This window comes from Oculina patagonica, chromosome 3 (genome assembly GCF_052425735.1).
Source record: "Oculina patagonica isolate OP01 chromosome 3, crgOcupat, whole genome shotgun sequence".
Taxonomy (NCBI): domain Eukaryota; kingdom Metazoa; phylum Cnidaria; class Anthozoa; order Scleractinia; family Oculinidae; genus Oculina; species Oculina patagonica.
The window spans coordinates 11,143,365-11,170,922 of record NC_135760.1 but is presented as its reverse complement, the minus strand read 5'-3'; the positions used below and the strand labels follow the sequence as shown (position 1 = coordinate 11,170,922).

Sequence of the window (27,558 nt, the reverse complement as noted above, 5' to 3'; positions counted from 1 at the left end):
CTTGCAATTAGGATTAGCATCTTGGATGCGCTGTTTAGCTTCATCTGTTATGTTTGAATAGCCACCGAGGTTTAACGATTTTACATTTGTATTAACAAGTTTTTCACTTAAATAATTTAATCCTTTATCTGTTATTTTATTCCCACTGAGGTTTAACGATTTTATTTTCGTATTTACAAGTTTATCACTTAAATAATTTAATCCTTTATCTGTAATGCTATTCACACTGAGGTCTAACAATTTTACTTTTGTATTAACAAGTTTATCACTTAAATAATTTAATCCTTTATCTGTAATGCTATTGTAACCGAGGTTTAACAATTCTAAATTACTTTTTACAATTACTTTACTCAATTGTTTTACACCTTCATCTCCTATCCCATTGTACCCGAGGTTTAAGTGCGTTAGTTGACTATTGTCATTGTCAAACAACTTTGCAATCTCTACACAACCCAACGAGCCAATGTTATTATAGAACAAATTTATGAGCGAAATTTGTTGCACATGTTTAAACACATGCGCTATTGCTGTACAGTCAGCAGGAGCGAGCCTACAATCACTAAAATCTACTGCGTTAAATCTAATGTTTTTTAACTTGCTTTGTACTACGTTTGATTCACTGCCTTCCTGAATACATTTAATAATTGTCAGTGCTAAATGTTTTTCGCTCTCAGTCGGCCAACAGGTAAATGTGCGTTGCTCTGACTCGAGTGACATAAACATCAGCTGCCATTCACTTTTCTCTTCTGTTTTCTCGGGAAGCAGATCAGTAAAGATCTTTATCAATCGCTCATCTCGTTCACCGAGAAGGCCAGCAACAAACTCCAACACGACATGCCACTCACCTTTATTGATGTAATCTTTAACAAATGTTCTCAATTCTGCTTCATCAGTCATGGTATCGGTTATATGCTTCGCTGCGAGGAACTCTTGCATTGTCAGATGGATGAAACAGAATTGAGCTTCGTGCTTGAATGGGCCAATTTTACGATCCGGCATCTTATGAAATAGCGAACTGTTTGCCAATCACTGCGGTACTTCGCTTGATCCAAAGATTAGTCTTCGTTCTTTTATACCTTTGAATGCAAGTTCTCCTAAGACCTTGAATTTCTCTTCCACTTCATGAGGTAGCTCGTCTTTTTCAATCTCTTCCCGGCTGCGAGGTTTATCGCGATACTGCTCGTTGTGCCTGAAGAAAAACAGTCTGGTGGCAATTTTGTAAATCTGAGTGAGTTTTACAGGAAGGCCACCAGTTAGACCGGTCTCCGGGGAGAACTTGAGCTTTTCGAGAAGGGATGAACAAATTATAAAGCAATTCACAGGAACGTAGCAAAATGAAAACAAGTTCATATTCGAAGTGATGTGATGCCTGATTTGTTCTCCTGCGCCGCTCAAATTTTCCGCTGCTTCTTTCGTGAAATTCTCAACATATTCGTCAACTTGCTCACGTGCAAAGCCGAGAATTTCAAAAGTTCGATGAAATAGGCCATGAAGTTTTTCGATGCTTGACACGGCGGTAGGTCTTGTAGTAGTTAAAACGGAGGCTCCACGAAGAAGTTTGCCGTTCATTAGTTTCGCATAGAGAGTAGCCAGAGTCATCTTCTGTTTAACATTATCTCTGTATAAACTGTCGTTAACGGCCTCATTATTAATACTTTTTAGATCTTCATCTGCAAGTTCGTCCATGCCGTCTAACAAAATTAGGACTTTCTCCGGATTTTCTACAATGTTATTCCAGACATCATCAGGAAGATGTTCAGTCGGCAAGAATTCGGCACTTTCGAGTAGTTCACGAAGACTGAGCGGTACCAGGCTGAGCCTTTCTTCCGAGTTAGAACTCTTGACGTTAAATCTCCTGAACTTTATTAGAAAAGCAATGTCAAAGTGGAGCTCAGTGTCTTGTGTGTCGTTAAATATTTTACCCGAAGCCCAGTCTCTAAGAAACTTTGTAGAAAATAATGATTTTCCAATTCCCGGGCGACCAATGATCAGTATTTTCTTGTTTTCAATGTCAACAATATCTTCAGGTCCTTTTGATTTCAAATTTTCAGCATCGAGATCTTTTGGCTTGGGGTATACTTTAAGTTGCTGCTCTCTATCTTCGGGAAAATCGTATTGCGCCCTCTTAGGATGAAGAACCAAATTAGTGTAGATATTGTCAATGTTCAAATCTTTGGTTGATTCGCCTTCACCTGGATAAGCTGTAAACAGTGCCTTCAGATCTGGAGGTTTCTCTGTGTTCTTCATGATACTTCGTTTCATCATCTCCAGGAACGATGTGAGCGGTTGTTCTTGTGGTGTTTCATTTCGCGGATGAACATAGTTTGTTTTTGTGAGATGATTTCCAAAAAAGTGCATGTCTTTCATGAACGTTCTCAGTTTTACAGCGCGAGATAAGATCCAGATGATCTCGATCAAAATAACAAGGGCAAAAAGTCCATTCACCACGCTCACAGCATTCGTCCAGAAGGTTTTCTTCGTTGCATGTTGATTGTGACACTCGCATATAATTTTTGTTGTGTTCTGAATGTTCGCGTCTGACGCATTCGCCGCACTAGTGCTTTCGGCGAATGTTAAATCACAAGAAAAGTCGATGAGCAAACACAGCAACTATCGCAAGAATGCTGGCTAGAAGAGTTAAAAAACTGGAAAGAAACTGCCAACCTATCCATAAAATTTAGCTAACTTTTCTATTAAATCTCTCACAAATCATCTATATATCCATGTTAACCCTTAAAGTTTTTAAAATAGTAGGAAACAAACCTGCATTCAGGAATTTCAGAGAACAGTTTCCAGTGTACCGTGTTTCAGTGGATATAGAGAGTGAGGAGCTGAGTGATCTGTGTATCTGGGCGGATTTTTCATCTAAGGAATGATCTGCGATCTCCCATAATATAAAAGGCCTATTTTTTGTTTGGCGTTTTATGGGCAATTAGAGGACCCACGCAAAGATTCTGTCATTGCTCCTCCCCTAGGCCATAAGGGCACATTTTTGTCAAAAACGTCATGCAAAGGAATGTTTCCTTGGGGCCTTATTCCTAAACAACTTTATGATTATTTTCAAGAAAAACCGTTCAGCTGAGTTCAGTGGTGGGTTGAAACTTAGTCGGACAGCAATAGCGACCGAAAACATTTATTCTTTCTCATTTTCTAAAACAACTAACCAACAAAAACGGGCTGATTTTAAAAATAGAACACCATTGTGTCTCATCAAAAATGCTGTCGAAATTGATAAAAGCTAAATTTTCAGAGTTTGCTTTTGCAGTGACCGGAGAAAGATTGTAACTGAGAATTGGCTTGGGGGCAGATCAAGAAAAATCCAAACTGCGAACTGATAAGACGCCTTCCAGTGCAAGCGAGATTTTTGTACACAGATGATCACTCCGATCCGTTTTTTAATTGAAAATATTTGTTTGTTTTTTATATTTTGTGTTTATTTTAATTGTACAGTTCTTACAAAAATTCCATTCTTCTCGATTTGTAAGAGTTTAATCTTTGATGATTATTATTGTTTTCGCTTTCACATTTTGATGAAACGTTTATCTTGTCATAGTCAATAGAGGGAACTGGTTATGAATCTCGGTAAACATCAAAGCAGGAAACAAAGAGGCCAAGATTTAGGTTGAATGAAAGGTCCACGAAGGTGCACATCTTTTGTTTTTCACTCATACACTACGGTATGCATGAATTACGTAATCGCAATGTTCTATTGGTTAGTTGCATGGGCACACGTAACCACCTATAATTAATATGTTTTGCCAGGTTTTGTGCACTCTCAACGCCCAAAATGGCGAACAAACTTACAACAAAGAATCAGTTTAGGTCCGGTGTCTGCTCTGTTTGGAGGACTCCATTAATAATTTTATTTACTATTATCATTACCTGTAACTTAGGCAAATTTACAGTGAAAATAAAATTGATTGATTGTTTGATTGATACACTGAATTTACTCGAGCGACGCTCGAGCTCAGCCACAACCCCCGCCGTCCACTTTTTGAGCCAGCGCGTCAACAACTAGTACAGCGGATAAACCAATGGCAACGAAAACAAACATGGCGGATGGCGGACATTTTGAGACATTAGACTTGTGAGAAATTTTAAGTTATTTGCCTGTTTTAGCAAAGCTTAAATCACTGTAAATAAAATTTCAAACAAAGTAGATGTCGTCAACAGGGACTATTCTATTAGAGTGCACAGAGGTGTATAATATTCTAAATCAGGTAAGAAATTTCACTCTCTGTTCTTGTAACTAGTCTGAATTTATAGCAGAAACTGTTTTTATTTTCTGAAAACCAGAAAGGCTGACCGTACGATTGAATTGAAATATAATTTGGAAATATGATAGTTCAATCCAACTGTAGGGTCAGCTTTTCTGTTTTACAGTTGCTTGCAATTGTATCCCTACATTTTTGCTGATCAGATCCACCAGGCTGCATGGGCTGCATGGCGGCGGATGGCGGACATTACACTTGTGTGAAGTTTTAAGTTGTTTGCCTGTTTTAGCAAAGCTTAAATCTCCTTAAATAACATTTCAAACAAAGTAGATGTCGTCAACAGGGACTATTCTATTAGAGTGCACAGAGGTGTATAATATTGAGGGTCTAACATAGGTTTGGCGGGATGCGAGATGGGCCTGTTTTCGCTGGCGGGATGCGGGATGAAAGGAAATTTAAAGGCGGGATGCGGGATTGTAAGGGGTCGGCGGGAGGCGGGAAGTTGGTTATTTTCGTGGCGAGACGCGGGAATTCTTGTCTTTTTCGGGCGGGAAACGGGATGCTATAGGTCGCTATACAGTCTACTTTTTCGTCATTATCAGCGTGCGTGTGAATTTTTGATCCTTATCAGCAAAATCAATTTGCGGTCCGACCACCGTCTAATTTTTAATTAAGACCTGTCACAAACATGTCAATTTTTTCTATAAAATCCATTTAAAAATCACGTTTCCAGCAGATATAGACGATAAACGATAAAAGAAGACTCCGTGGGGCTTCATTGTTCATTGTTCTAAATGAATGGCTTCTATTGTCTTTAAGGACGTTCGCGCGAAAATCTTCCAACATTGCAATTTTTTTAAAATTTCACCAGAGCTAGTTTATTAGTTACTTTTCTCAGAAATGTAAAAAAAAAGTGGGGGTCACCGACTTCGTTTCCGAAATACGATAACCGAAAGAGGGCGCGTATTTGGATAAATTTCACTTCGTCACTCGATATGACCTTAGCGGCTTCGGGCGACAAAATATTTTAAATTAATTGATGTAGGCTAACTTTCTTTGCCTGAATTTATTTTAGTGGGTCTATTGTACAAATATATTTCGGTTTTGAAGTCCCTTAAGGAAAATCTTGCTTTAAAGAATTGGATTTGCGAACACTCGAGACTGGAAAATGTGACTAATTTGGTCGCGCGCGAGGGGAGAAAATGAAAAAATAACAAAGTTCCAACATTGGAAATTCGCTCATTTTTTGTCAATCAGTAGAGATTTATCGGTAAAGTTGGTATATCCCGAAAAAAGTGGGGGTCACCGACCGTTTAAGAGAGGAAACTGCAAGCGAAGTTAACGCAACGGCTACCAACTCTATATGTGTTTGGAAATGTTTTCTGGGCGCGCGAACTTATCCCGGTTTCCGCACGTAGCATGGAGCGTCTGAGCGGATGGGATGCTAGTCCATCGCAGGGTTACCCCCAGCAGTAAATTCGCCGGTACCCATTTTTACACCTGGGTGGAGAGAGGCACTATGAGAGTCAATTGTCTTGCCCAAGAACACAACGCAGTGCCCTGGCCAGGGCTTGAACCCGGACCGCTCGATTTAGAGTCCAGTGCACTAACCATATTAGGCCACTGCAAGCTTCTTGCTGTCAAAAATCAAAATGGCGAAGTGGATCGTCATAGCCTAGTTGCATTCCCTCCAGGTTAAATGGAAATGCAGCATGACAGGAAGGACAGCTACTACAACAACAGGTCATCAGCCAGAGAAAAAGAAATAACATCGATACTTCAGAGAAACGACAGAGCATCATTAAAGATCAACGAATGAACGCCAACTCAGGGTAAAGTAGGTAAACCATAGATTTACCAAAGTGAACTAGCTACTCCTGTCTATCGTTATCATTGACCAAGGCAACTGTAAAGATCTACTGTAATACGATAACTTGGGAACAGTCGGGGAAAAACATTTTAATGCGGCGGGATCGGGATGACGCGTCCGAAGCGAGCGGGATGGCGGGAAAGAGGAAAAAATGGTGGCGGGAAGCGGGAATTGCAAACCCTATGTTAGACCCTCAATATTCTAAATCAGGTAAGAAATTTCGCTCTCTGTTCTTGTAACTAGTCTGAATTTATAGCAGACTGAATTCTATTGTGGATGTCGTCCGAAATTCTTTATTGTGATACTCTGGCCACCTTCATTTCGCCGAATTCCTAACTTAATGATGAACAGTTTTTTGTAATTACCATTTAAAGAAAAATAGATGGCAAAGTTGAGAAAATATGAATACAGGCTGTGTCTGGCCTGAAAAAAAATACAGTTGGGCCCCGATGGGTCCATGAGTTCTCAGAGTTCTGCTCGTAAACTGTAACGTTTGCAAGTTATAGATGAATTAGTGTTTCTGAATTAAAGTGAAACTGTTTTTATTTTTTGAAAACCAGAAAGGCTGACCGTACGATTGAATTGAAATATAATTTGGAAATATGATAATTCAATCCAACTGTAGGGTCAGCCTTTCTGTTTTACAGTTGCTAGCAGTTGTACCCCTACATTTTTGCTGATCAGATCCACCAGGATCTGGTTCCTTTGTTTTGTGCGTTGACCTTTCAAAGGTTTAAAGTTTTACTTATTTTGTAAGTCTTCTACTCTGTAGAATTTTATTTTATGGCAAACAGGAATCAACTTTAAGGAAATAGTAAAGTTTATGGATGACATTTTTTGTGGTATTAAAACATAGTTGAGTGGCCTGCTTTGCGACAGCCTTTGTTCACAAATATATTTATTAAACTAGTAATAATCATGGATTAGTGGAGTGCGTTCGAGACAATTTTCGTCATCTTTACACGACTGACCTCCAAAGACGCGAACACAAGCACGTCGAAGAACATGGACAACTTCGTTGTTTATGCGCATCCTTACTGCGCACGTAATTCATGTCGCAATAATTAAGTGCGCGCTGATGATTGCCCTTGCGTTCACTTCGCTTGCAGCTTTTGAATGGCCGGTAACCCCCAATTTTATTACATTTCTGACATATGGGTAACCCATAATCTCACAGCGGTGAAAGTTTTAAAAAAAAGTCAATGTGGGAAGATTTTCGCGCGGACGTACTAAACTTCAAAGCGACACACGAAATGACTCACTCGATTTCCACTTTTTTCGAGTTCGATGGCTGACTTAAACTCTACTTCCCTGTATGATATGCTTCCCATGACATTTTCGGTATTATTTTAACTTCGGGTACACGTTCCACGCATTTATTTTGTTTACACAAAAAATGCAAATTAGATGCCATTTTGATATGCATGAGATTGAGGCCCTCTGCATGAGGTCGAGGTCACTTGTAGCAGTCCAAAAAGTCTCAAACGGTTATGGCATCAGGTGATCGATACCCGCGGGACTGAACCATAGAACCCGCGGGACTGACGTCGGGCAAACGACGCGATTAGTATGCGTTCTCCTTCGTCGAACGCAATAATAATCGCCAATCCCAGCGAATGAATTCTAGCTCAGTGGGTAAGGTAACAGCTTATTACCGTGCAGGAGGTTGGAGCGTACACACATGCATTAAGTATATGTGCATCATAGCTTCATTATTTCTAACTATTTAATAATACCAATGGACCTCAAAGTTTCTAAGTTCTTGTCACCTTGAATGTTTTTTATTTCTTTATATCCCCAGGCTGGGCAGTACCCAAGGCTGAGTGATCCCAATTATTTACTTCTTTTAGGTAAGTTGTAGATGTAAATTATTACGAAAATCAATTAAACTGTTGAATATTCCAGAATTTTAATATTGCTGTCCCAGCCAGTTTTAACAAATTTCAGAAATTCCTGCAGCCCTGCATGCTGCATCTCCTTAACCACCACTGTTGTTGACAGTAATGCACACTTCAACTATGCTGAAAAAATGATCTTGTTTGAATTCATTTCTTACCGGTGAAGAAAAAAGAAAAAAAATATTTTAACTAAACTTTTATTTGCTGTTCTACTAATTATTTATTTAATGCCTTAATCATCAACAATCCTAATTTTATTACTGAGTTGTAAGTTATACGCAAAAAAAGCAATGATTAGAATTTTCCAGCGAAAAGAAAACAAAGTGGATGGGGCAGCAAATTGAAAATTGACCCATCACACAGTTAATTATCTGAGAAGTATATTTTCATAAAATAAACCAAGAACAGTTACTGTTCGAGATCCAAATGCTGGAATCTCTAACAGGTCTCTAATAAATGTGCTTAAAAACAGAATGATAATGATAATAAAATTATTATGGTATATTAGTAAATTACCAGGAAGTGTACATGTATACTTTCATATAATCCATGTATGTTACTATACTTGTATATGGTAAAAATGTGCAAGTAAGAACCTAACATTTAAGAACCTGTCAGGCTAAAATTTGCCAATTAAACCCCCTTTTTTAACCCTCCAAGTTTATTTTTTCCTTAGTGGCCATTTGGCAACCGACTGCTCAAGTTTGGTTGCCAGTGAAAAATTTTAGTCGCTAAATTAAGCCCACGCTTTCAATCCTTTCAATTTAAGTCACCAGGCTGGTGACTTTGGTTTCAATTTGGTCGCCAGCTCCAAAATTTTAGTTGCCATGGTGACTAAAATGGTCCTAACTTGGAGGGTTGTTTTTATAAGAATGTATTTAGCCTTAAATTTAGAAACAGTTACTTATTTTCTTAAACTGATTATTTAAACATGTTAACTTTACTAATTTGGGAAAATAAGATAAGTCAACATTCTGGATCCTCTTTGGGGATACCACCTAGCCTAGGAGCCTTATCACTCCAGTTGCATTTGTAAATGACAAAGTTGAAAATCACAAAGTACTTACAGTCACAAAATATATCATATTTATGAATATATTTTATATGTGTGATCAAGAGGTAATTCTATGGTGTTTCATTTTTACATACCGTAAAGTTCCGTGTATAAGCCGCACCCGTAGATAAGCCGCACCCCCGATTTGGAAGCTCAAATTTTGGAAAAAAAAAATATACAGACCATAAAGTTTGAAGTTCAAGTGAAGTTCTGTTGGTAAACAATCAAGGGCAAACAAGCACGGTTTCGATACACTGACGCGGTGGTTGTTGCAATGTTTAATATAAAATTAAGTCTCACGAAAGCTAAATTTCACTTGTCATACCTCCTTTTTAGTTTGAGTTCACAATATCTTAAACTTGGATGCTCTCTTGATATCATTTTTTCGAGATTATCACTTCTAAACTTTCCTAAAACACTTGTAATTCGTTCGAATCGTTCGCGAATGATAAATGCTTAGTAGCCAAGCTCTGAATTGTAGAGAGGAGTCTGGGCATTAAAAACAAACATGGCGGCATTTTCTTCGGAAGAAACCACGTTTTTATTTCAAGATTCTTGGAAACTGCTACCCGCAACAGGATAAAAACTTTATGCAGAATAAGAATTTGTTAATCCAGCAGATGTATTTGCTGTGAAGGTCAATAAAAAACCAAAGCGGTCGGCCATTTGCCTTGTGAGTATTTGCGTTTATCTCGGTGCCTTCTTGCACGCGGCGGAAAGACATGATTCAAAGTGACTGGCACGCTTTACTGCAAACAGCTTTGCAGAGGAACTAAAAGGTAGTGAACAACAACAAAGTTTTCAGGTTGTTATATGTTTATTCAATGACGTCTTGAGAAGTTTTTTATGAATAATAATTAGGCCTTTGAGAACTCCAACCAGAGATGTTTCCGTAGATAAGCCGCACCCCCAATTTTTGACTTGAATTTAGTGGAAAAAGGTGCGGCTTATACACGGAACTTTACGGTACCCTTATGTGGTATGCAAGTTTTATACAAGGACTTGGTCAAATACTGTATTTATTCGATTAAGCACCCAACCTCAAATAAGCGCACACCTCGAATTAGCGCCCACCCTGTAGGTAAGAAAATTTAATAAGCGCCCAGCCTTGAATAACTGCCCACCCCCACCCCCCTAAAATGAGGGCACAAGAGGAATTTTGATCATTGTTAAAGTTGAGATTAAAATTGACTAAGTACTACTAAGAAACTATCCCAAACACCGAGGTTTTTTTAGTTTTCAGTACTGAAACTTTCAATGAACATTTTAAATTCAGCTTTCGTACACCTTCACATTTAGTTATAATACATTGTTTCCTTGCAAAATAAGCGTACTACTTGCTAAAAATGGTGAAAATTTAATAAGCCCCCAGCCTCGAATAAGCGCCCACCTCGAATAAGCGCCAACCCGCAAGGTCCAAAACTTTAATAAGCGCCAGGGCGCTTAATCGAGTAAATACGGTACCATAAGAAATTCTATAAGCAACAATGTAACTGTTTTCTCAGGAAATAAGAAACCTTAAGAACCTAAAAAGCCAGAAAAAGAACCTGTTTCAGCTAACCTGGAAAAATTAGGTTCTTACTTGTTGGTTTTACTGTATTGTTTTATTGTCTTTTGCAGATACAAGACAAAGGCTAGACTACAATGAAAGTCATATTATAACAGCTAAATTTGCACCAAGGGTTAGTTAATACATTGAGTTGTTAAATTTTATGTTAAAGTACTTTGAATTCAGATGTCAATTTTGCACCATTCGCTAAAAAAAGAAAAAGAAATTCTTGATGAATTGATAATTTTTTTCATTACTATGTATCCAAAGGTTCTTCTGTAGTTATTTAATTTGTAGTAGGATTGTGTCATTTGCCGTTACAAGCAATATGGATGTTTTTTTTTTCTGTGTTGGACTATACTTCAAATAAACAAATATTGCAATAAATTAAAGTAAAGCAAAGTTACCTTTTTTTACAAAATGGCTAATATTTAGATAGGATGCCACATCAGCGCTAGCTGGTTTTCATGCGGGTCCTAGCTCTATCCAGGTCGAATTGGAATTAGGAAATGTTGATTTTCTGCAAATGAAAACTTGCTGGAACAGCAGGGGTGTTGAATGGTAAATGCGAGACTTTGTGAGAAGGCGAGACTTATATCTTTTCTGCGAGCCCGAGACCTTTTTAGCCTTGCAAAAGAAATGGAGACTGCGAGAAGGCGCCAAGAAAAATTAGAGACGACGAGACCCCTCAAATTTGGCTAAAATTTTGCAAGATCTACTTTTTTTGAAGGACCATTCACCACCCCTAACAGTGGTAGAATTATAAGCAATTTTTTTTGTCTTTTTGTGTCTAGTGCGAAGCACAGACACTAAGGTATAACGCTAAAATTTTTCAGTAAGTACTTCATATACGGCAAATTATGACGTCATACTAACCAAATTCCACTGAGGTTTCTAATACGTGACAGCGTACACGAAGTATTTTACAGAAATGCTTCTCTGCATAATAATAATCGATAATCACTCGTTTTGCCTTCGTTATTCCTTCGTGAACAACTGATGATAATTATAATAATTAATAATGAAAACGTAGAACAAACGGAACAAGTCTAATTTGAGATAATTAAGACATTATATAATTACGTCAACAAACGTCAACACAATGTATTGCGCTAAAAATAATAAATTCTCGGACGTTTGAAGACTTTTGTCTCTTCATGGGTAACGTTAAAACTGCCATTAACAGACAGCACGCGCAAGACCCTGCATTCAAATGGGATGAACGTTGACTTTCCTTTCTTGTGACGGTGCAAGCGCGCGCTTGCGGCGAAGATGTATTTTAAATTAATTTAAATGTACACGCGCGTGCTGTCTGTTAACCGCATTTTTTACACTTACGAAGACGCGCGTGAAGGTATTTTTAACGCTGTTATCACTATGATGTTGTAGAAAATGACAAATTGTCCCAGCGCTAAGGTTAACGCCACAACGTGCAATTTTGAGTTATGGATGCACGCGGGAGGTTGTTAAGCACGAAAAAAGCGCAAGAATCGTCCATCTCTAGCTTCTATGAGGCAACTCTAGCTATTATGCAACGTCTACTGCAGATGGCTTTCCAACATCACCTTGCACTTGTTGATAACTTCTACCCATATTTCTTCACTACACTGTTGAAGCTAGAATCCTCTACAACTATAGTCTATGCCGACAAAAACCTAATAAATGCACTACCGTGACCGAGCAATACAGTAATGCACAAAGCTCAATAAAGCTCAGCACTAGACACATGTACGCAGTGCGGACCTATACTCTAGAATGACATTGGTGCTTTCACAGTTCCTCCTGATGCTGAGCTTCAGACCAAGGAACATGTTATAGTTTACGACAGTAACACCAGTTCAATTAAAGACAAAAGTAAGTTGCCAGAAGTGTTTGGGTGTTGCAATCAAATATAATATAAAACAAAAGATAAAAAACAAAAAATAAAGCAGTCACTTCAAAACCAACCAGCCACACCAAAACACGAAATCCCTGATAAAAAACATTGTAGGACATCAGGGCTTGAGACTTACTTTTTAACTCACTGGTTTACTGGCTAGTGACATGTCAGATTTTACTAGCCAAAAGTAATTTTTCACTAGTCAGCTGGTATATTGATTTCTATCAAGAACAGTTGACTTTTCCGAGTTTTTCACTAGCCAAATGGACATCAAAGATAACATTTGAATTCAACTATTCAAAGATCGATCATGGCATTTAAGAATTAGCTTCTTGGTTACTAGGTACAGTCTTCCGTAATTTAAAAAGCACTTGAACTTTGGCTGTTACCTTAAAAAGTTTATAAACCTGCCCAATTTCTTGAAAAGTCCTTAAATTTTTTAAATGAGTCTTGAAAAGTCCTTCAAATACCGTAAAATTCCGGTTATAAGCCCCCCCGCTTATAAGTCCCCCCGGTTATAGGCCCATCATCCTGGAAACAAAAAAATACATCCGGTTATAAGCCCCCCCCCGGATATAAGCCCCCCTCTACCGGATGACAGTACTGAACAGGGCTAAATGTTGCTTTTTTGTGCGTTTTTAACTTAAAAACGTATTTTGATCAACACTCCCGAGGCTCGTTTTGAAACGTTTTTTTCCTTCCGCTTATAAGCCCTCCCGAATATAAGCCCCTCCGCTTATAAGCCCACCCAAAAACCCTTACGAAGTTGTATAAGCCCAGGGCTTATAACCGGAATTCTACGGTATATAATCACCATTCTGTCTTAAAGTTTGTTTATGCATATTTTTTGTTTTTGGAGTGTAATTTCCATGCCCGACAAAAGGGAAACTTGTACACTTTCGTAAAGTCAGTGTTACAAATTTTATACTAGAGTAGGTATTGCCTGTAACTTTTAATATATTATTATTGTTATTATATTAATAAGTATCTGAAAATGTTTGTTTTAGCTAGACTGACAGACTGTCTTTGAAATTCTGAACTCTTACAGTGAAATCAATTTAGTGCTTGAAAATAAATTCTGTGTTGTAATTTCCTTGAAAAGCCCTTAAACTTTTTAGGGCTAAAATGGGTCTAGAAAATGGATCCATCAAGCTCATCAAAGATTTAAAGAGGACCTTAACAAGATCTAGACCTACATTTGTAGGTCTTGTTAAGGTCTAGGTCTAAGGTCTTGCTAGACCTAGTGGATTGGTCCTCTTAACTACATTATCCCTTTAAATTAACCCTTACACCCATTTAAATCATGTCTGACTGTTCTTATACAAATACCTTAGTGCTGTTCAATATATTTGTCAGTGATGTACAGTTGAACCTCGATCTTTAATATGAACACCAAAGGGACAGGGAAGAGCGGCTGTATTATGGACTACCGAGGTGTCCATGTTATAGAGGTGTCCATGTTATGGAGGTGTCCATGTTATGGAGGTGTCCATGTTATAGAGGTGTCCATGTTATAGAGGTGTCCATGTTATAGATGTGACCATGTTATGGAGGTGTCCATGTTATAGAGGTGTCCATGTTATAGAGGTGTCCATGTTATATAGTTGTCCTGTGATTTTTTGGTGTCTTGGACCAAGTGAACTGTGTCCGTAATAGCTTAGGGAGGTACATCTGGCCCCGATTGTTCAACTGATGTATAGTGCTATCCACTGGATAAATCACTATCCAGTGCATAGCATACTTTGTTTTGTCAACACTTCTCCACTGGATAGCGATTTATCCAGTAGATTTAAAGCCTTATCTACTCATTGAACAATCGTATACTGTAAAATTCCGGTTATAAGCCCTGGGCTTATACAACTTTGTAAGGGGTTTTGTGTGGGCTTATAAGCGGAGGAGCATATATTCCGGAGGGCTTATAAGCGAAATAAAAAAAAAAATGTTTCGAAACGAGCCACAGGATTGTTGAATGAAATACGTTTTTAGGTTAAAAATGCATAAAAAACAAAATTTAATTAGCCCTGTTCAGTACTGTCATCCGGCAGAGGGGGGCTTAAATCTGGGGGGGGACCTTATAATCGGATGTATTTTTTTTGTTTCCAGGTAGATGGGCCTATAACCGGGGGGGGGGAAACGGATAATAATCGGAATTTTTAGGTATGTGCCGCGGGATAGGGTATGGTTTTTGAGGTTCTCGGTTTGCTCCTTTTGGCAATGTGTTCCCATTGTGATCCTTATATATGGTACCTAAATTCTATCAGCTAAAATGAACGCCAAGAAAAATGACTGATTTATCTGTTCAAGTATTAATAAAGCGGTTTTATAAAGATTTGTGTTTTGCTGTACACGGTTAGCCGTTATTTGGGTTGTCACGGAACACTTCTCCCAATTTTCGCTTTCTTATCCTTAAAATAGGTCAGGGTTTAAGAACCTTCGCGGCACACCCCTATCCAAAATTTATGGGACTACCCCCGGGATATTCTGGAGGTGTCCATAATGAGGTTGAGGTTCAACTGTATCGACAGTACAAGTAATGAGTACCTGTATTCGTATTTCCTTTGGCTGTTCTGACTTGTCTACTCAAATTAAATAGACTTAATATTGTGATCAAGGCATAAAGAGGGGGACGTAAGGGTTTGCGGTGATGCGGTTTTCCATTATTTTTCGTGCGGTTTTGCGGTAATCTTAATTTTAATCTGCGGTATTGCGGTTTTACAAGACTACGCGGTGTGCGGTTATTACAAATTTTAGGTCGCAGTAATCGGTGAGAAAATTGTCTGCGGTAATATGATTCTCCCGTGTTTCCACTAGATCCTTTCACATTCGGTTGTTTTTCTTCAGTTAAACAAGCTTGAGCAAGTGTTTTGCTTTAAATCAGGGTTCTTTGGTTTGTAATTGCAGTCTCTTCCAGTTAATACTTGATGTGTTTAACTGTTTCGTTTATCCAATGTTACGTTGACTTGATGATCCAGTCTTGTCTACCGTTGTTGTTGTTTTGAAACTGCGGTTTCGGTATCTTGGTAAAATTTGATGCGGTTTGCGGTTTTGTAGCGTTTCTCTGTGCGGTTTTGCGGTTTTCGGACCCCTCTTACGCCCCCCTCCATAAAATATTAATTGAATATTTGAAAAATGAAATATTTTTTCCAGATAGCACTGCTCTGTCGTGTGCTTAGCTGATGTGGGAAATGGAAAGCAAGAACCCTGTAAAAATCTTAAAAGGTATTTTACAGTTGCATGTTGTGCAGAGCTTAATTTCTTAATATTGTTAACTTTAAAATGCTGTATGAACCATTTTGAACGTGAACCATTTAAGTTCATTTCATAACAGCTGAAAAACTAAGAGCACTATTTGAGCAGGAAAGCCCGGGGGGGGGGGGCACTCCCATACATGAGCTATATAGGTATGTGCCGCTGTGAAGGGTATGGTTTTCAAGCAGTTTAGTCTGGGATAGGGTATAGAAATCAGAGAGTTTTGGTCTAGAAAAGGGTAGCATTTGCCGGGAAACTGATCGACGGTATGTCAAATATAGTCCAAAAACTCGGAAGAGAAAAAGGCTTTCCTAAACGTAAATAAAATCATCGCAGCATCGTTGTTCACAGATGGTTTTCCATAAAACACTGATAATGATACAGTTCTAACAAAATGCAAGTCTGTGATAGGGACGTAGGGATTTACGGTGTCTAGTCTAGTATAGGGTTGCAAAAATCAACTGAACATGGTCTGGTATAGGGTAAGGGCTTCAAATTCCCAGCGGCACACCCCCACCCAAAAATATACCGGGTACCCCCCCCCCCCCCTGGGCAGGAAAGTTCCTACACTTCTGTATGTTTTACAAGCTCAAAAATAACGTTTCAGTTCATACATGTATGCATGATGGGTTTGACATTTGACTTAACCATGTCCTTCATAGACGATAATATATTACAGTGTTCATTTGACTCCCTTGTTTGAGATATGGGTTTCATCTACAGCAGTTTAGAGGGTGCCGGGTAAAAAATGGTTTTGTTATAAATTCTTTTATTCGTATTTAGGTGGATATGAGGAATTTTCTGCATTGTACCCATTTCTTCGTACTCAAAAGATCATATATATGCCCAGGGTAAGTTTGTATTTCTGTAAAATGTGACTGCATATCATCATTCTCACTTTTAAGTACTCAGAGCTTTTACATGTACATTATTGATGTTCATATGCATATAAATTCAACACTTGAGGCTTCTTTTAGGCTGTTAGTGGAATGCACAGTGGCCTATGGTTATAGCCGGCTGACCTCTAAAAAGACACTTTACCATGCATGCATCCTTAATTTTGCGTCATGATGTGAACGTGTTTTACAATGGAGACGTGGATCCCAATGTTTTGAGCACTTTAGTTTCTGCTTAAGTTAAAATTTGTATACTTACATAAACTGAGCAGTGATCACCTCAATTTGGCTGCAATCAGACCTTGGGCCAGGGTATCCAACATCTCTTAATTTGCTCTAGTTTAACCTATATTAAAAATAATTTACTGGTAATTTAATTCGTATGAGTAATTTCACGTACAAGCTTGCAGTACCTATCAATTGATCTGTGACTACAGGTACCCTCCCTTAAATACATGTAAACATCATGAGTTATTACACTATTATCCACCATTGTATTAATTCTTTTATTAACAGGAGCTAGATGTCATTAATACGTATCCAGTGGAGATCATACCGGGTTTCTTGTATGTTGCAACAATATTCCAACAATCTCAGGACCACAGAATTATCAAGGATCTTAAAGTCAAGGCAAATGTGATTGTTGCAAAAGAAAATGACGCAGTGTAAGTACAGTCTTGCATACATTATAGTCTTATTTTCACTGCAGTTTAAAGTGGTGTTGTGAATCTTGTTTGCTTTGGTCTTACTTTATTTAAAGTCTACACTTAGTTATTGGTTTAGAACAGTTTTCATTTGAGTGTCGTAAAACCAAAACCCGGCGAAAGTACCATAAATGATCTAATAAATGCTTGGGGCGTCTATTAAATTTTAGGCTAGGGGCATTAAATAGATATGAGGCGTTTATCAGAAAGAGGCGTTTATTTCACTTTAACTGAAACAACGTCAACAAAACAATAATTAAGACATGAAGTTTGTTCGCAGAGTAAGACAAAAAGCAGAGTTTGTGAGTTAGGAGTCTAATCTATTCTGCGCAAATGCAAAGCCTGGATCGAGATGTTGTTCACAGTTCCATATGTTTACATTGACTTCGGGTTCAACCATGTTGGTGTCGTTGGCCTCTTCGGTGTTCGAAACTAAATAAATTGTGTGATTTTGCTCTAGGGAGCGTTACCTTGGTTTTTGAGGCGATCCTAAGAGGGGGCGTCTATAAGACACAGGGCGTTTCTTAGAGAGGGGCGTCTAATACAAACTTTACACCTCAGGGACCTCAGGGGGAGGCCGTCCAAGCGCTCTCCGGAAATCTCCGGAAAGCCTGTTCGCAGGCTAACCAATCCAATCCAACATCCTGCTGCATCTAAACGCTGTGTTAAACAAAAACATCATTCTTTGTTCTTGGGTAAAGCACCTACATTAAAACTGCAGATTGATTTTGAGCAACAATAAATTAACATACTTTGCTGGTACTGTCCCATTAAAAAATTATGTGTGATTCTTTAAATGTAAGTAAATCAATATTTCTTTGCATAGCTGTTAGTTTTTACAATAAAATGTGGTGCTGTTTCTCTGTATGAAACTGTAAGAAAACTGCATAATACTGAAAGGATAAGAATGAAAAATAAACAGTAACATGAACATGAACAACAACTGATGAGTAACAAAAGAGTCAAGAAACTATGCTCTTTTATAATTACCTTGAACAAAATTAACCCTCACAGCTCAGCTATTATACAGACTACACAAACAACAAACTACAACGGATTTGAAGTGGAATGAAAGAACAACTGTCTGAAGTACTTTTGGCACTAAATAAAGTTGAAAAAAATAATACACCTTTACTTTGTTTTTATTTTTATATGTTAACATTATTGTTTTAGCAGAAGGAGAAAAGGACTCAGCAGAGGTTGAGAAAACAGAGAAACCAGTTGAACAGCAAAAGAAAGAAGGACCCAGCTCATTAGAGAAGGTTGATAAAATGTGCAAGTTCATCAACTCACGGGACACGTCTGACCGTATCCGAACCAGAGCCATGCTCTGTCATGTTTATCACCATGCTCTACATGATTGCTGGTTTGAAGCTCGTGATCTGATGTTGATGTCACATCTACAGGAGTCCATCCAACATTCTGATATTCCAACACAGGTTCGTTAAATATGTACATTGTAGTCTGAGTTGTGGGTCCTCTTTTTGAATAATTTCAGGGGTTTCAAAATAAAGCAGTAGAGCAAGTGGCGCTGGTCTAGTCTCGTGTTGAGACTGTCTGGTTGTTATACTGCTGCATGTTCCATGAGAGTTGGCCACAGGCATTTATCTTGCCTTTAGCCTTAGTTAATGAAACATACAAAATCATGGCTAGCCAGGGTTGCAATACAGGTTGCACACTGTCATAGAAATGACTTGTACTTAGATGTGCGTTTTGCTTGTTATGTAAGTTTTATCTTGACATTGGACAATTTGGTGAAAAGTTAAAATTCTGCTTATAAGCACTCCCTAAAGCAAGTCCCCTGAAAGATCTCCCAAGTGTGAGATGTGTGCTTTTACTTACTTTCAGCTCTACCGATTATAAGTCCTCTATTGTAGGCTAGGGCCTGTCTCGTATTATGTTCTTTTGACATGGAAACTACTTTTGATAACCCCTCCACCGCCCCCCCCCCCCAAAAAAAAAAAAAAAAAAAAACCTAAAGTTAAATTAGAGATTGATCTTTAATTTTTTATCTTTGTCCAGTTCAGTGAAATTTTTAAATGCAACCCAAGAATATGAAGCAGTTTGTGATGCAAATAAGATAAAATTGTTTTTTAACATCTGTGTTCTCTTTGTGCTGTCTAGATTCTCTACAACAGGACCATGGTACAGCTTGGCCTGTGTGCCTTTAGGCACGGCATGATCAAGGATGCCCACAATGCACTGCATGATGTGCAGTCAAGTGGAAGAGCAAAGGAACTTCTTGCACAGGTTTGTAGAGTTGTCATAAATAAAGTAAAATTAGCAAGTAAATAGCCATGAAAATCACAGGATTTAATGGAAGTAACAGACATGTTTGGCTTTTCAACTGTCATTATTTGGGGTTAAAAATATAATTAATATCAAATTTTGCCAAGTGCCTTTTGTAGAATCCGTGCGTCACCATCATCATCGGCGTCGGCAGTGTCAACGTTACTGTTGTTATCATCATCATTATCATCTGTATTATCATCATAATTGTCATCATCATTTATCATCATCGTCATCTTTATCATTATCAGGACAGACAGTGGCTTTTAAATAATTTACCCAGCCTTCAGTTGTAAAAGAGAAGTATGGTGCTGTCTGTAATCATTTAAGTATTATTTATCAAGATGCATTGTTTTAATTTTTGTTAGGGTTTAATGCAACAAAGACAGTATGAAAGAACCCCAGAACAAGAGAAGATTGAGAAAAGAAGACAGGTATTGTAACTGAAATATTCTTTCACATGAGACTGATGAACATACCCGGTACATGTGTAACATTGGTTGTGGGTGGAAGGGGAGGGGGGAGGGGTGACAGGAGGGAACCTGTGGGGACATGGATGCAATTGTAAACAGATTACTTTTGTAGAGGGCTGCACAAATTTGATGTCACATGCAACACAACCTCTAAATAATACTTCTGTCCTTTTATGATAAATTGTAGGGATTAGCTAGTCATGGCGGGAGCCTATAGACATCTGAGGCACCCATCCTCAAACTCAAAGAGGGCTCGGTTGGTTAAATTATCATCAATGATCCACCATTTTGCTTTTTTTCTAAATTTCAGGTTCCATTCCACGGTGGTGGACAAAACACTGACCCCCAGTCCATGGACTACCCCCATGGACTACCCAAATGGACTACCTAAAATGGACTACCCCTAAAAAATGGACTACCCCTTAAAGTACTATTCCGAGTGTGTACTACTTACTGAGCTGTTGTTATACGCACATAATTTGCACATACTTTGGTTACTTTCGACAACTTTAGCCGCCATTTTGAATGAATGACACTATACATCTGCTGACCTCAAAAAGCGAAGACTCATGCCCAGACTCAGCACTATTTTTTCCTTGAACTGTTGGAGTGTGTCTACTTGACTTCAGCAATGTTGATGGAAATCCCTTGGATGGCTGGTATGTCTTAAAATAAAAAGTACATTTTTTAATTTTAAACTAAATTTTCTGTACCATTGCCGCTTTTTGACAGTGCAACAAATGACAGCTCACAGAATTACCAGTTATCAATTTGGGCTTCTTTGCTTCTCAGACTGTTTATTAGTGAACAAGCATAGATACGAAAAGTTAATCATACACATATTTCAAGTGTCAGTAGTGGCGAGGGCCATACATCTCCAGTATTTTCAACTCTTGAAAAGCATACAATTAAATCAAGAAGCTTAAAAAAAGAAGAGTTTCATTTTAAGGGTTCTCTTGTTGGTTTTGAAATGCTTAATCATTTTTTCACAGCATGCAACTAGTGTAACCTACATGTCTTTTTTTTTTATTTCAGCCCATGCATATGACTACAGACCACGAATTTTTAGCAAGAGTTTTCATTATCAGTTATGACAAAGTGAAAAGCAAACCTTAGTTGGTTAGTATGTGTCATTTTTTTTCCTTGAATTGTAAACATGTAAGCCACGTGTTTGCAGTGAAGGCATGCTGAGTGTTTAGTGACAATAGGAAATAATTACTGCAAGTGATTCTCATTGACATGACAGTGTACCATCTCTATTTTGAAAATAAACTGATCACAGCCTCTCTATTTTTCAATGCAAAAGAATGTGCGCGAGGGAAAACTGTGAGCAAAGCACGTGCAGTGCGAAGCAAGTGCAGTGGAAAGCAGAAGGGGGTAGGGCAGGAAGCAAGTGAAGCAAGCTCGGAAGAAAAAATGAGATTTCTCTTTGTCATGCCTCCTGTTTTGTGCTGGCATTCAGTTCACTCACTGTTCTTTCATTGCATTCAACGATCGAAAAACAATATGAAAAAGAAGAGGGCTGTGAACAGTTTGTTTTGAAAAATCTTATGACTTGTTGGCAAGGTTGTTGCCATGTGCTTATATCTCTGGGGAAACAATCAAAAATCCTATTAATAACTTTCTTGCTGTGTATTTCTGTAACTTCAGGGTTTTTTTTTAGCCAACTATTGTATTTTACAGCCCACTGATTTCTATGCGTTTGCATCTATTTCAGGTCCACCAGAGAGCATGCGTGAACATGTAGTAGCTGCCTCCAAAGCTATGAAAAAGGGAGACTGGAAACAATGCAAGGACTACATATTAGCTGTTAAGGTAAACTTAAAATAATGGAATTATGTGTACTAACTAGCTTATGGAAAATATTAATCCAACAATAATTTATTTGTTGCCCTTAGGATATGACATGTTGTGCTGTCTTGCACCATTGCATTTTTTGCCCTTTGCTTGTTTGTTGGATGCCTGTTAGCTGTCTGAATGGACAAATTTTAACTGACTGACTTACTGACTGACTGACTGACTGACTGATGGACAGATGGTCGGATGGATGGACAGATTGATTGATTTTTTGACTGATTGATTGATGTTTTATGATCGTTTTTTTCCTCTCTCTCTCTCTTACATGATAGGTATGGAAATTGTTTCGCCAAACGGAGCAGGTACAAGAAATGTTAACAAGGTAACAGCTATTTTGTTATTTTGTTGCAGATTTCTTATGTTACTGTGGATAAAATGATCAAAGAAAGATTGTTGTTTAAAGTTATAATGTACATGAAGTAAATGCATGTGAAGGCACCTGCAAATTTAGCATGCAGAATGAGATTTGGACTCATGATCATGCCATGCAAGTTAAAATGTTATTGTTAATTCTATTTCTCTTGTAAGCGTGATTGTCACTTTTCTATTTTGTCTTTTTTTCTCACAGAAAAATTCAAGAGGAAAGCCTCAGGACATATTTGTTCACATATAACAGTGTATATGACTCTTTGAGGTACAGTCTTAGTAAAGTGACAAGCTAAATGGATTTGATGATTATTATAATTATAATTAATTGTTTTATTGCTTTCTCTCTCTTGTTAATCTAAAGTCATCCAACTATCTTTATTCAGTCGTATGCAATTAATTCGTGTAGCACTATTGGCTAATAGTACCTGACTGAATTTTTTTTGCTGTTGTTTCTGCATCGTTAACATAAAAAATATCATTATCTTTTAAAATGTACTTTTGCATAAAATAATAATAAAAAAACTTGGGAGCTCCGCTTTTAGGCTTGCAGGCTAAATCTATAATTTTAATAAGACTTTGTATATCTCTTTATGACTTGTAGCCTGTACACGTTGGCTGAAATGTTTGATTTGCCTCCATCTGTGGTACAGTACAGTACTATTAGCAAAATGATCATCAATGAGGAACTACAGGTTTGCAATGTTTCTTTTTCCTGCTGTACTCATAGTAACTTGAGAGGAAATTGTTGAATGGATGTCACCTCTCAGGATTTCATTTTTTGTGATGTTACTACTTTTGGGGCCATTTCACTTGTTGAAATAAACCCTGGCAATGCCTCCTCCATAGGATAAGGTAGCAACATGGGGTGCTTCTCTCTCATTAACAACATGTATACTGTATTCTTATGTACAGCTGAAATTTTCACACACAAAGTTTCATCCAAAAACAGACCTGAGGATTTTTGAATTGAAAAATTCCCAGAATATCACATGTAAGTCCCTCCAAAAATCAGCCTACCAAAAAAGGCTTGAAATTAATAAAGCCAAGATTCTTCAGTATTGAAATGCACCTATTGTCTTCGTCTACCGTTCTTGCCAAGGATGTCTGTGGCCTGATCCTGATAGGGGTACGCTGGTAACACAACTGGTAGAGTGATTGAAGGCTCAATAGGAATTCAAATTTCAGTCAAGTGTAAACAAAAGTATGTAATGTAATTCTTCTTGCCCCAGGCCTCCTGGGATGAGCCAACACAGACAGTGGTAATGCACCGAGGAGCCGAGCCTTCTCTCCTCCAGAGCCTGGCACTACAATTGGCAGACAAGGTAAAACACTTCGTCACAGTCAAGTCAACTTGCTTTTTAACCCGAAGCTAATAAAAAATAAATGAAACAACTTCTGTAGTTTGTGGAGGGGGACAGGGGGGCGGGAGCCCGAGAGAAAAGGGGCGGGAAGCGGGAGGAGAGAGGGCGGGAAGCGGGATTCTTTAGGTGGCGGGAACCGGGAGAAAACGAGTAAGATTTCGCAACATTTCGTTATATTTCGCAATGGACATGGAACACATAGGAGAGAACAGCTACAGAAAGGGACGGGAGGCGGGAATAAAAGGTACGGGAAGTGGGAGTAAAAAGTACGGGAGGCGGGAGGTTCAGACCCCCCTGCCCCCCCCCCCCCTAGTTTTTCCTTGGTTTTGATTTCTTTTGTTCATTTTGTATCCATAAGAAGATGTTAATTTAGGAAGCACATATTAGAGTTCATATGTTTTCGTATTTATGCAGTCAATGTATTTGAATAGCCCAAGTTCAATATGTCAAAATTCAAACATGGCACCAACGCTTTCTGTCAACTTCTATATTTGGTTTTGTTTTCTTTGTGTCAAATCTTTTGTTGGATATTAACAGACATAGCAATATTTGAAAATTTGCATTTTTAACTAGAAAGCCAAAAAGTCATGTTAGAATTTTGATATGTCAAAGATGGGCTATTAGGGATTGCATATTATCCTAGCATTGGTTTTCATTTGGTCACATGAGGAACAGATTGGTATTTAACACTGTCTTCACTAAACCTATTTTAGGATTCCTAGCTTTCACATGCTGGTTATCACAAGTGCTGTTTTGTCGGTGTTTTTCAGGTCAGCACTTTAGTAGAAAACAATGAACGTATCTATGACACAAGGCATGGAGGATTTGTCCAGTTCAAGGACAGGCAGGGTAAGAACTGCTTAATTATTTTCTTCTCTGGACAACATTTACCCGCAAACAGATGAGTTTTCATCCAGAGATACTTGCAGGCACCTCTCACATTAAACCACTCTAAAGGTTTGATTTATTGTCGAACCAGTGAAAAGTTTACTAGTGTGGCAAGAGACTGAAAGCCATCCCCCTCAGTAAAATGCAGACCTGTCAATACCATTTTTCAAAGTAATTTTGTTCAAGTATCAGAAGTATGGCACATTTACACTCAACACCGATCAAATCAGTGCACCGGTGTTATGTTACTGAACCAGCTAAATAGGATTTTGGTGGAAACTTAACATGACCTGTAATCTAAATGGTTAATTTTTGGGAAGGCTTATATTTGCTGACTGAAGCTCTCAGCTATTTTACTATTTTAGTCAACACTGTTTTTCTCCCTTTCAGGCCAAGGCCGCTATCGTCGACAAAATCAGCAACATTATGATCGACAAGACAGGCCAGAAAAACAGGACAGACAGGATTGATACAACTGGCAGGAGAGATATGGACGACAGCATGACAGGTCTTACCAAAAGTCACAGTCATCTTACTGAACTAGACACAACATGCACAACTAACCAAGGATTATCAAGGGGCATTTTATTGTCCTGTCTGTGATTCAAGTCAATGTTGTTCTTGTGAGAAAATACCGTGAAGTTTCATTGATATATAAGCCGAGAAGAACTCCACTGGTGAACAAGAACTAGAAATAATATTGTAAAGTATATTATTTTATTGCTGGGTATTCAGTTTTGAAATCTTCAAATGTGTGAACATCTTGTAAGCGAATAAAACTAACAGAAGCCTGTGATAACCTGTACTTGATGGAAGTATTGTTTCTCCCAATATTGCAAGAGACTGTTGGTTTAGACTAGGTGGGCTTCCAATTTTTGAAGTTTTCGCCCCCAAAATCTCCATTGGTGCACGATATGGTAAAGGTTAAATCAAGGTTTTGTTTGTGACCTGTTACTCGTCACAACCGCGCAGAATACTGGGTTCACTAATTATAAGTAACTGTCATGGTGAAGCCTCGCCACTTTTAACCAGCTTTTTCTGTTAAGACTTTAATTTGTGGTGTGAGCATAAAAATATTTCTGGCATTGTATTCAAATATCGAACCTTATCATTACAAAGCTGTTGCTATATTCACATATATTTAAAATATGAACAGAGGTTCAATTCCCTGCATACAAAGTTTCAGGCCTACCGTATTTATTTGATTAAGCGCCCAACCTCGAATAAGCACCCACCCTGTAGGTAAGAAAAGTTTATAAGTGCCCAGCCTCAGATAAGTGCCCACCCCCACCCCGCTTTAAAAATACTGAAGTGCATTAGAGAAGTACTTTGATTATAATTGAAATCGAAGTTGACTAAGTACTACTAAGAGACTTCCTTGAAGACCGAGTTTCCTTAGTAATTTATAGAAACTTTCAATGAACATCTTCACGTTTTATAATATTATTCATTGTTTTGTTGTAAAATAAACTTATACTTGCGAAAAATTTAATTAGTACCCAGCCTTGAACAAGCACCCACTCTCTAGGTCCAAAAACTTAATGAGCGTCCAAGGCGCATAATCGAATAAATAAGGTTTACAGTTCCCTATTTTTAAGATGGGGGTAACGAAAAATGACTTTGCAGGCCAAAAATGTATTTCCGCGGCTTTTAAGAAACCGCCCCTGAGCATGATTCCTTTTTTCTTTTAGAAGAAGCTAATTCCCAACACACCAGCTGCTCAAGAAATATCTAATGGTGTGCGAACAGGTCCATTATTGAGTTTCATTGTGTAGTTCCATAAAATATCCATATCTCCCCCATGCAAGGGATTTTTTATAAGAATCCCCCACCCCTCTGGAAATTCCATTTAAACTTCATACATTTCTAAAAAATTGTTGGTCAAAGAAACCCTCCAACCAGCCAGGAATTTCCAATCCCTTCTGTGTGTGGTGGTGGTGGTGGGGGGGGGGGGGAGGGGGGGGGGGAGTATGGACATTTTCTGGAACTAAAGTCTGTACACATTCCCGTGCAATCTCAATTTATCACCGCGGCAAACAATTTCCACAATCTTGGTGATTTGGTACTAGTGTTTGTTGTCTGATAAAATTGGGTGGGGGGGGGGGGGGGGAAACTTGTTTTGGTGGCTTCTTGGAGAGTTGGCCATTTTTTTTGGTCTGATGTGAATCCCAGAAGACCACCCCATGAATTACTAAAGAAGTATACTCAGCGAACATTTCATTCGAAGAAATGTTTTTGTTTTGTGATTTGAATTCAAAATATTTACTGCAAGATTGCCCCCCCCCCCCCACCTTCCTCTCAAAAACCGAATAAGCTTGTTGGCATGGAAACTACTAAGCCAACAAAGGTTAATATTATGTTGCAGGAGAATATATTGGTCCAGCTAAATTTTGAGCCAGGATAGCCAAACATAGGTCTGCCTAAACCCCAATAGTATATCTAGCTAAAGTTGAACATGACACAGAACTTTGCACAAACGTGTTTATTCCGAACTGGACAAGAGCTTTGCTCTATTTACATACTTGACCAGTTACTACTAAGATAAGTTAAAGTCGGCAATAATGAGAGATCAAAAAGTTCATATTCTGCAGTTGTGAATTATTTGATACAGTTCAAATGTTTTTGTACAGAGGTCACATTAACACCTCAATTAACTATAAATTAAGCTGCAAAATGGAGCAAATCAGCTCACACTAGGTTATCCGAATATTTTTATAAATGCATAACAGAAACAAAACCATGGCTAGAGAGAGAATGAGTAGGACAGCTTTGCCTCACCCCCTCTCCCACCTACTATGGTTGACTCGAACGATCATTTACTAAGATAATTTTTTTGTCAGATGCTATAATGTAGTGTAATAAGCAACTATGCTGACCGACTTTGTATTTACATGTAAAATCATTAAATTATAAGACTATTACAATATCTTGTAAAAACAATTGGTTGACCTTTAGAAATCAAGGGAAGAGTGGCAACTTTGCCCAAAAATCCTGCAAATAGTTAAATG

The 27,558-nt window shown here is 38.2% G+C and overlaps 4 protein-coding genes and 1 pseudogene across 5 annotated transcripts in view; 4 read left to right on the top strand and 1 right to left on the bottom strand.

Annotated features, from left to right (window-relative positions):
* Positions 1–230: 230 nt before the first annotated feature.
* Positions 231–2,769, bottom strand: LOC144645844 (NACHT, LRR and PYD domains-containing protein 3-like). The gene is made up of 2 exons (XM_078505382.1): positions 2,764–2,769; positions 231–2,610 (listed from the first exon to the last, which is right to left on the bottom strand). Exons 1-2 carry the CDS (start codon positions 2,767–2,769, stop codon positions 1,027–1,029), a joined length of 1,590 nt encoding a protein of 529 aa, XP_078361508.1. The 3' UTR covers positions 231–1,026.
* Positions 2,770–4,048: 1,279 nt separating this feature from the next.
* Positions 4,049–17,278, top strand: LOC144646538 (serine/threonine/tyrosine-interacting-like protein 1; annotated as a pseudogene). The gene is made up of 7 exons (XR_013569438.1): positions 4,049–4,220; positions 7,886–7,934; positions 10,657–10,718; positions 12,340–12,439; positions 15,612–15,683; positions 16,497–16,564; positions 17,126–17,278. The product of XR_013569438.1 is annotated as a serine/threonine/tyrosine-interacting-like protein 1 (transcript).
* On the top strand, positions 17,163–20,466 carry LOC144647496 (eukaryotic translation initiation factor 3 subunit C-like). Its single transcript, XM_078507297.1, has 5 exons — positions 17,163–17,274; positions 18,490–18,752; positions 19,438–19,563; positions 19,971–20,036; positions 20,386–20,466. The coding sequence occupies exons 2-5, from the start codon at positions 18,585–18,587 to the stop codon at positions 20,464–20,466; spliced, it is 441 nt and encodes a 146-aa protein (XP_078363423.1). The 5' UTR covers positions 17,163–17,274; positions 18,490–18,584.
* Positions 20,467–20,676: 210 nt separating this feature from the next.
* On the top strand, positions 20,677–24,380 carry LOC144646545 (eukaryotic translation initiation factor 3 subunit C-like). The gene is made up of 8 exons (XM_078506185.1): positions 20,677–20,734; positions 21,111–21,194; positions 21,793–21,890; positions 22,205–22,254; positions 22,501–22,566; positions 22,903–22,993; positions 23,531–23,701; positions 23,976–24,380. Exons 3-7 carry the CDS (start codon positions 21,807–21,809, stop codon positions 23,672–23,674), a joined length of 435 nt encoding a protein of 144 aa, XP_078362311.1. The 5' UTR covers positions 20,677–20,734; positions 21,111–21,194; positions 21,793–21,806; the 3' UTR covers positions 23,675–23,701; positions 23,976–24,380.
* The window catches only part of LOC144646551 (eukaryotic translation initiation factor 3 subunit C-like), a 48,379-nt gene continuing 45,201 nt past the window's right edge, over positions 24,381–27,558 (top strand). Inside the window, exon 1 of the mRNA XM_078506192.1 lies at positions 24,381–24,397. Within this exon, the coding sequence (XP_078362318.1) occupies positions 24,392–24,397 (6 nt within the window). The 5' untranslated portion in view covers positions 24,381–24,391. The remainder of the gene's footprint in view (positions 24,398–27,558) is intronic.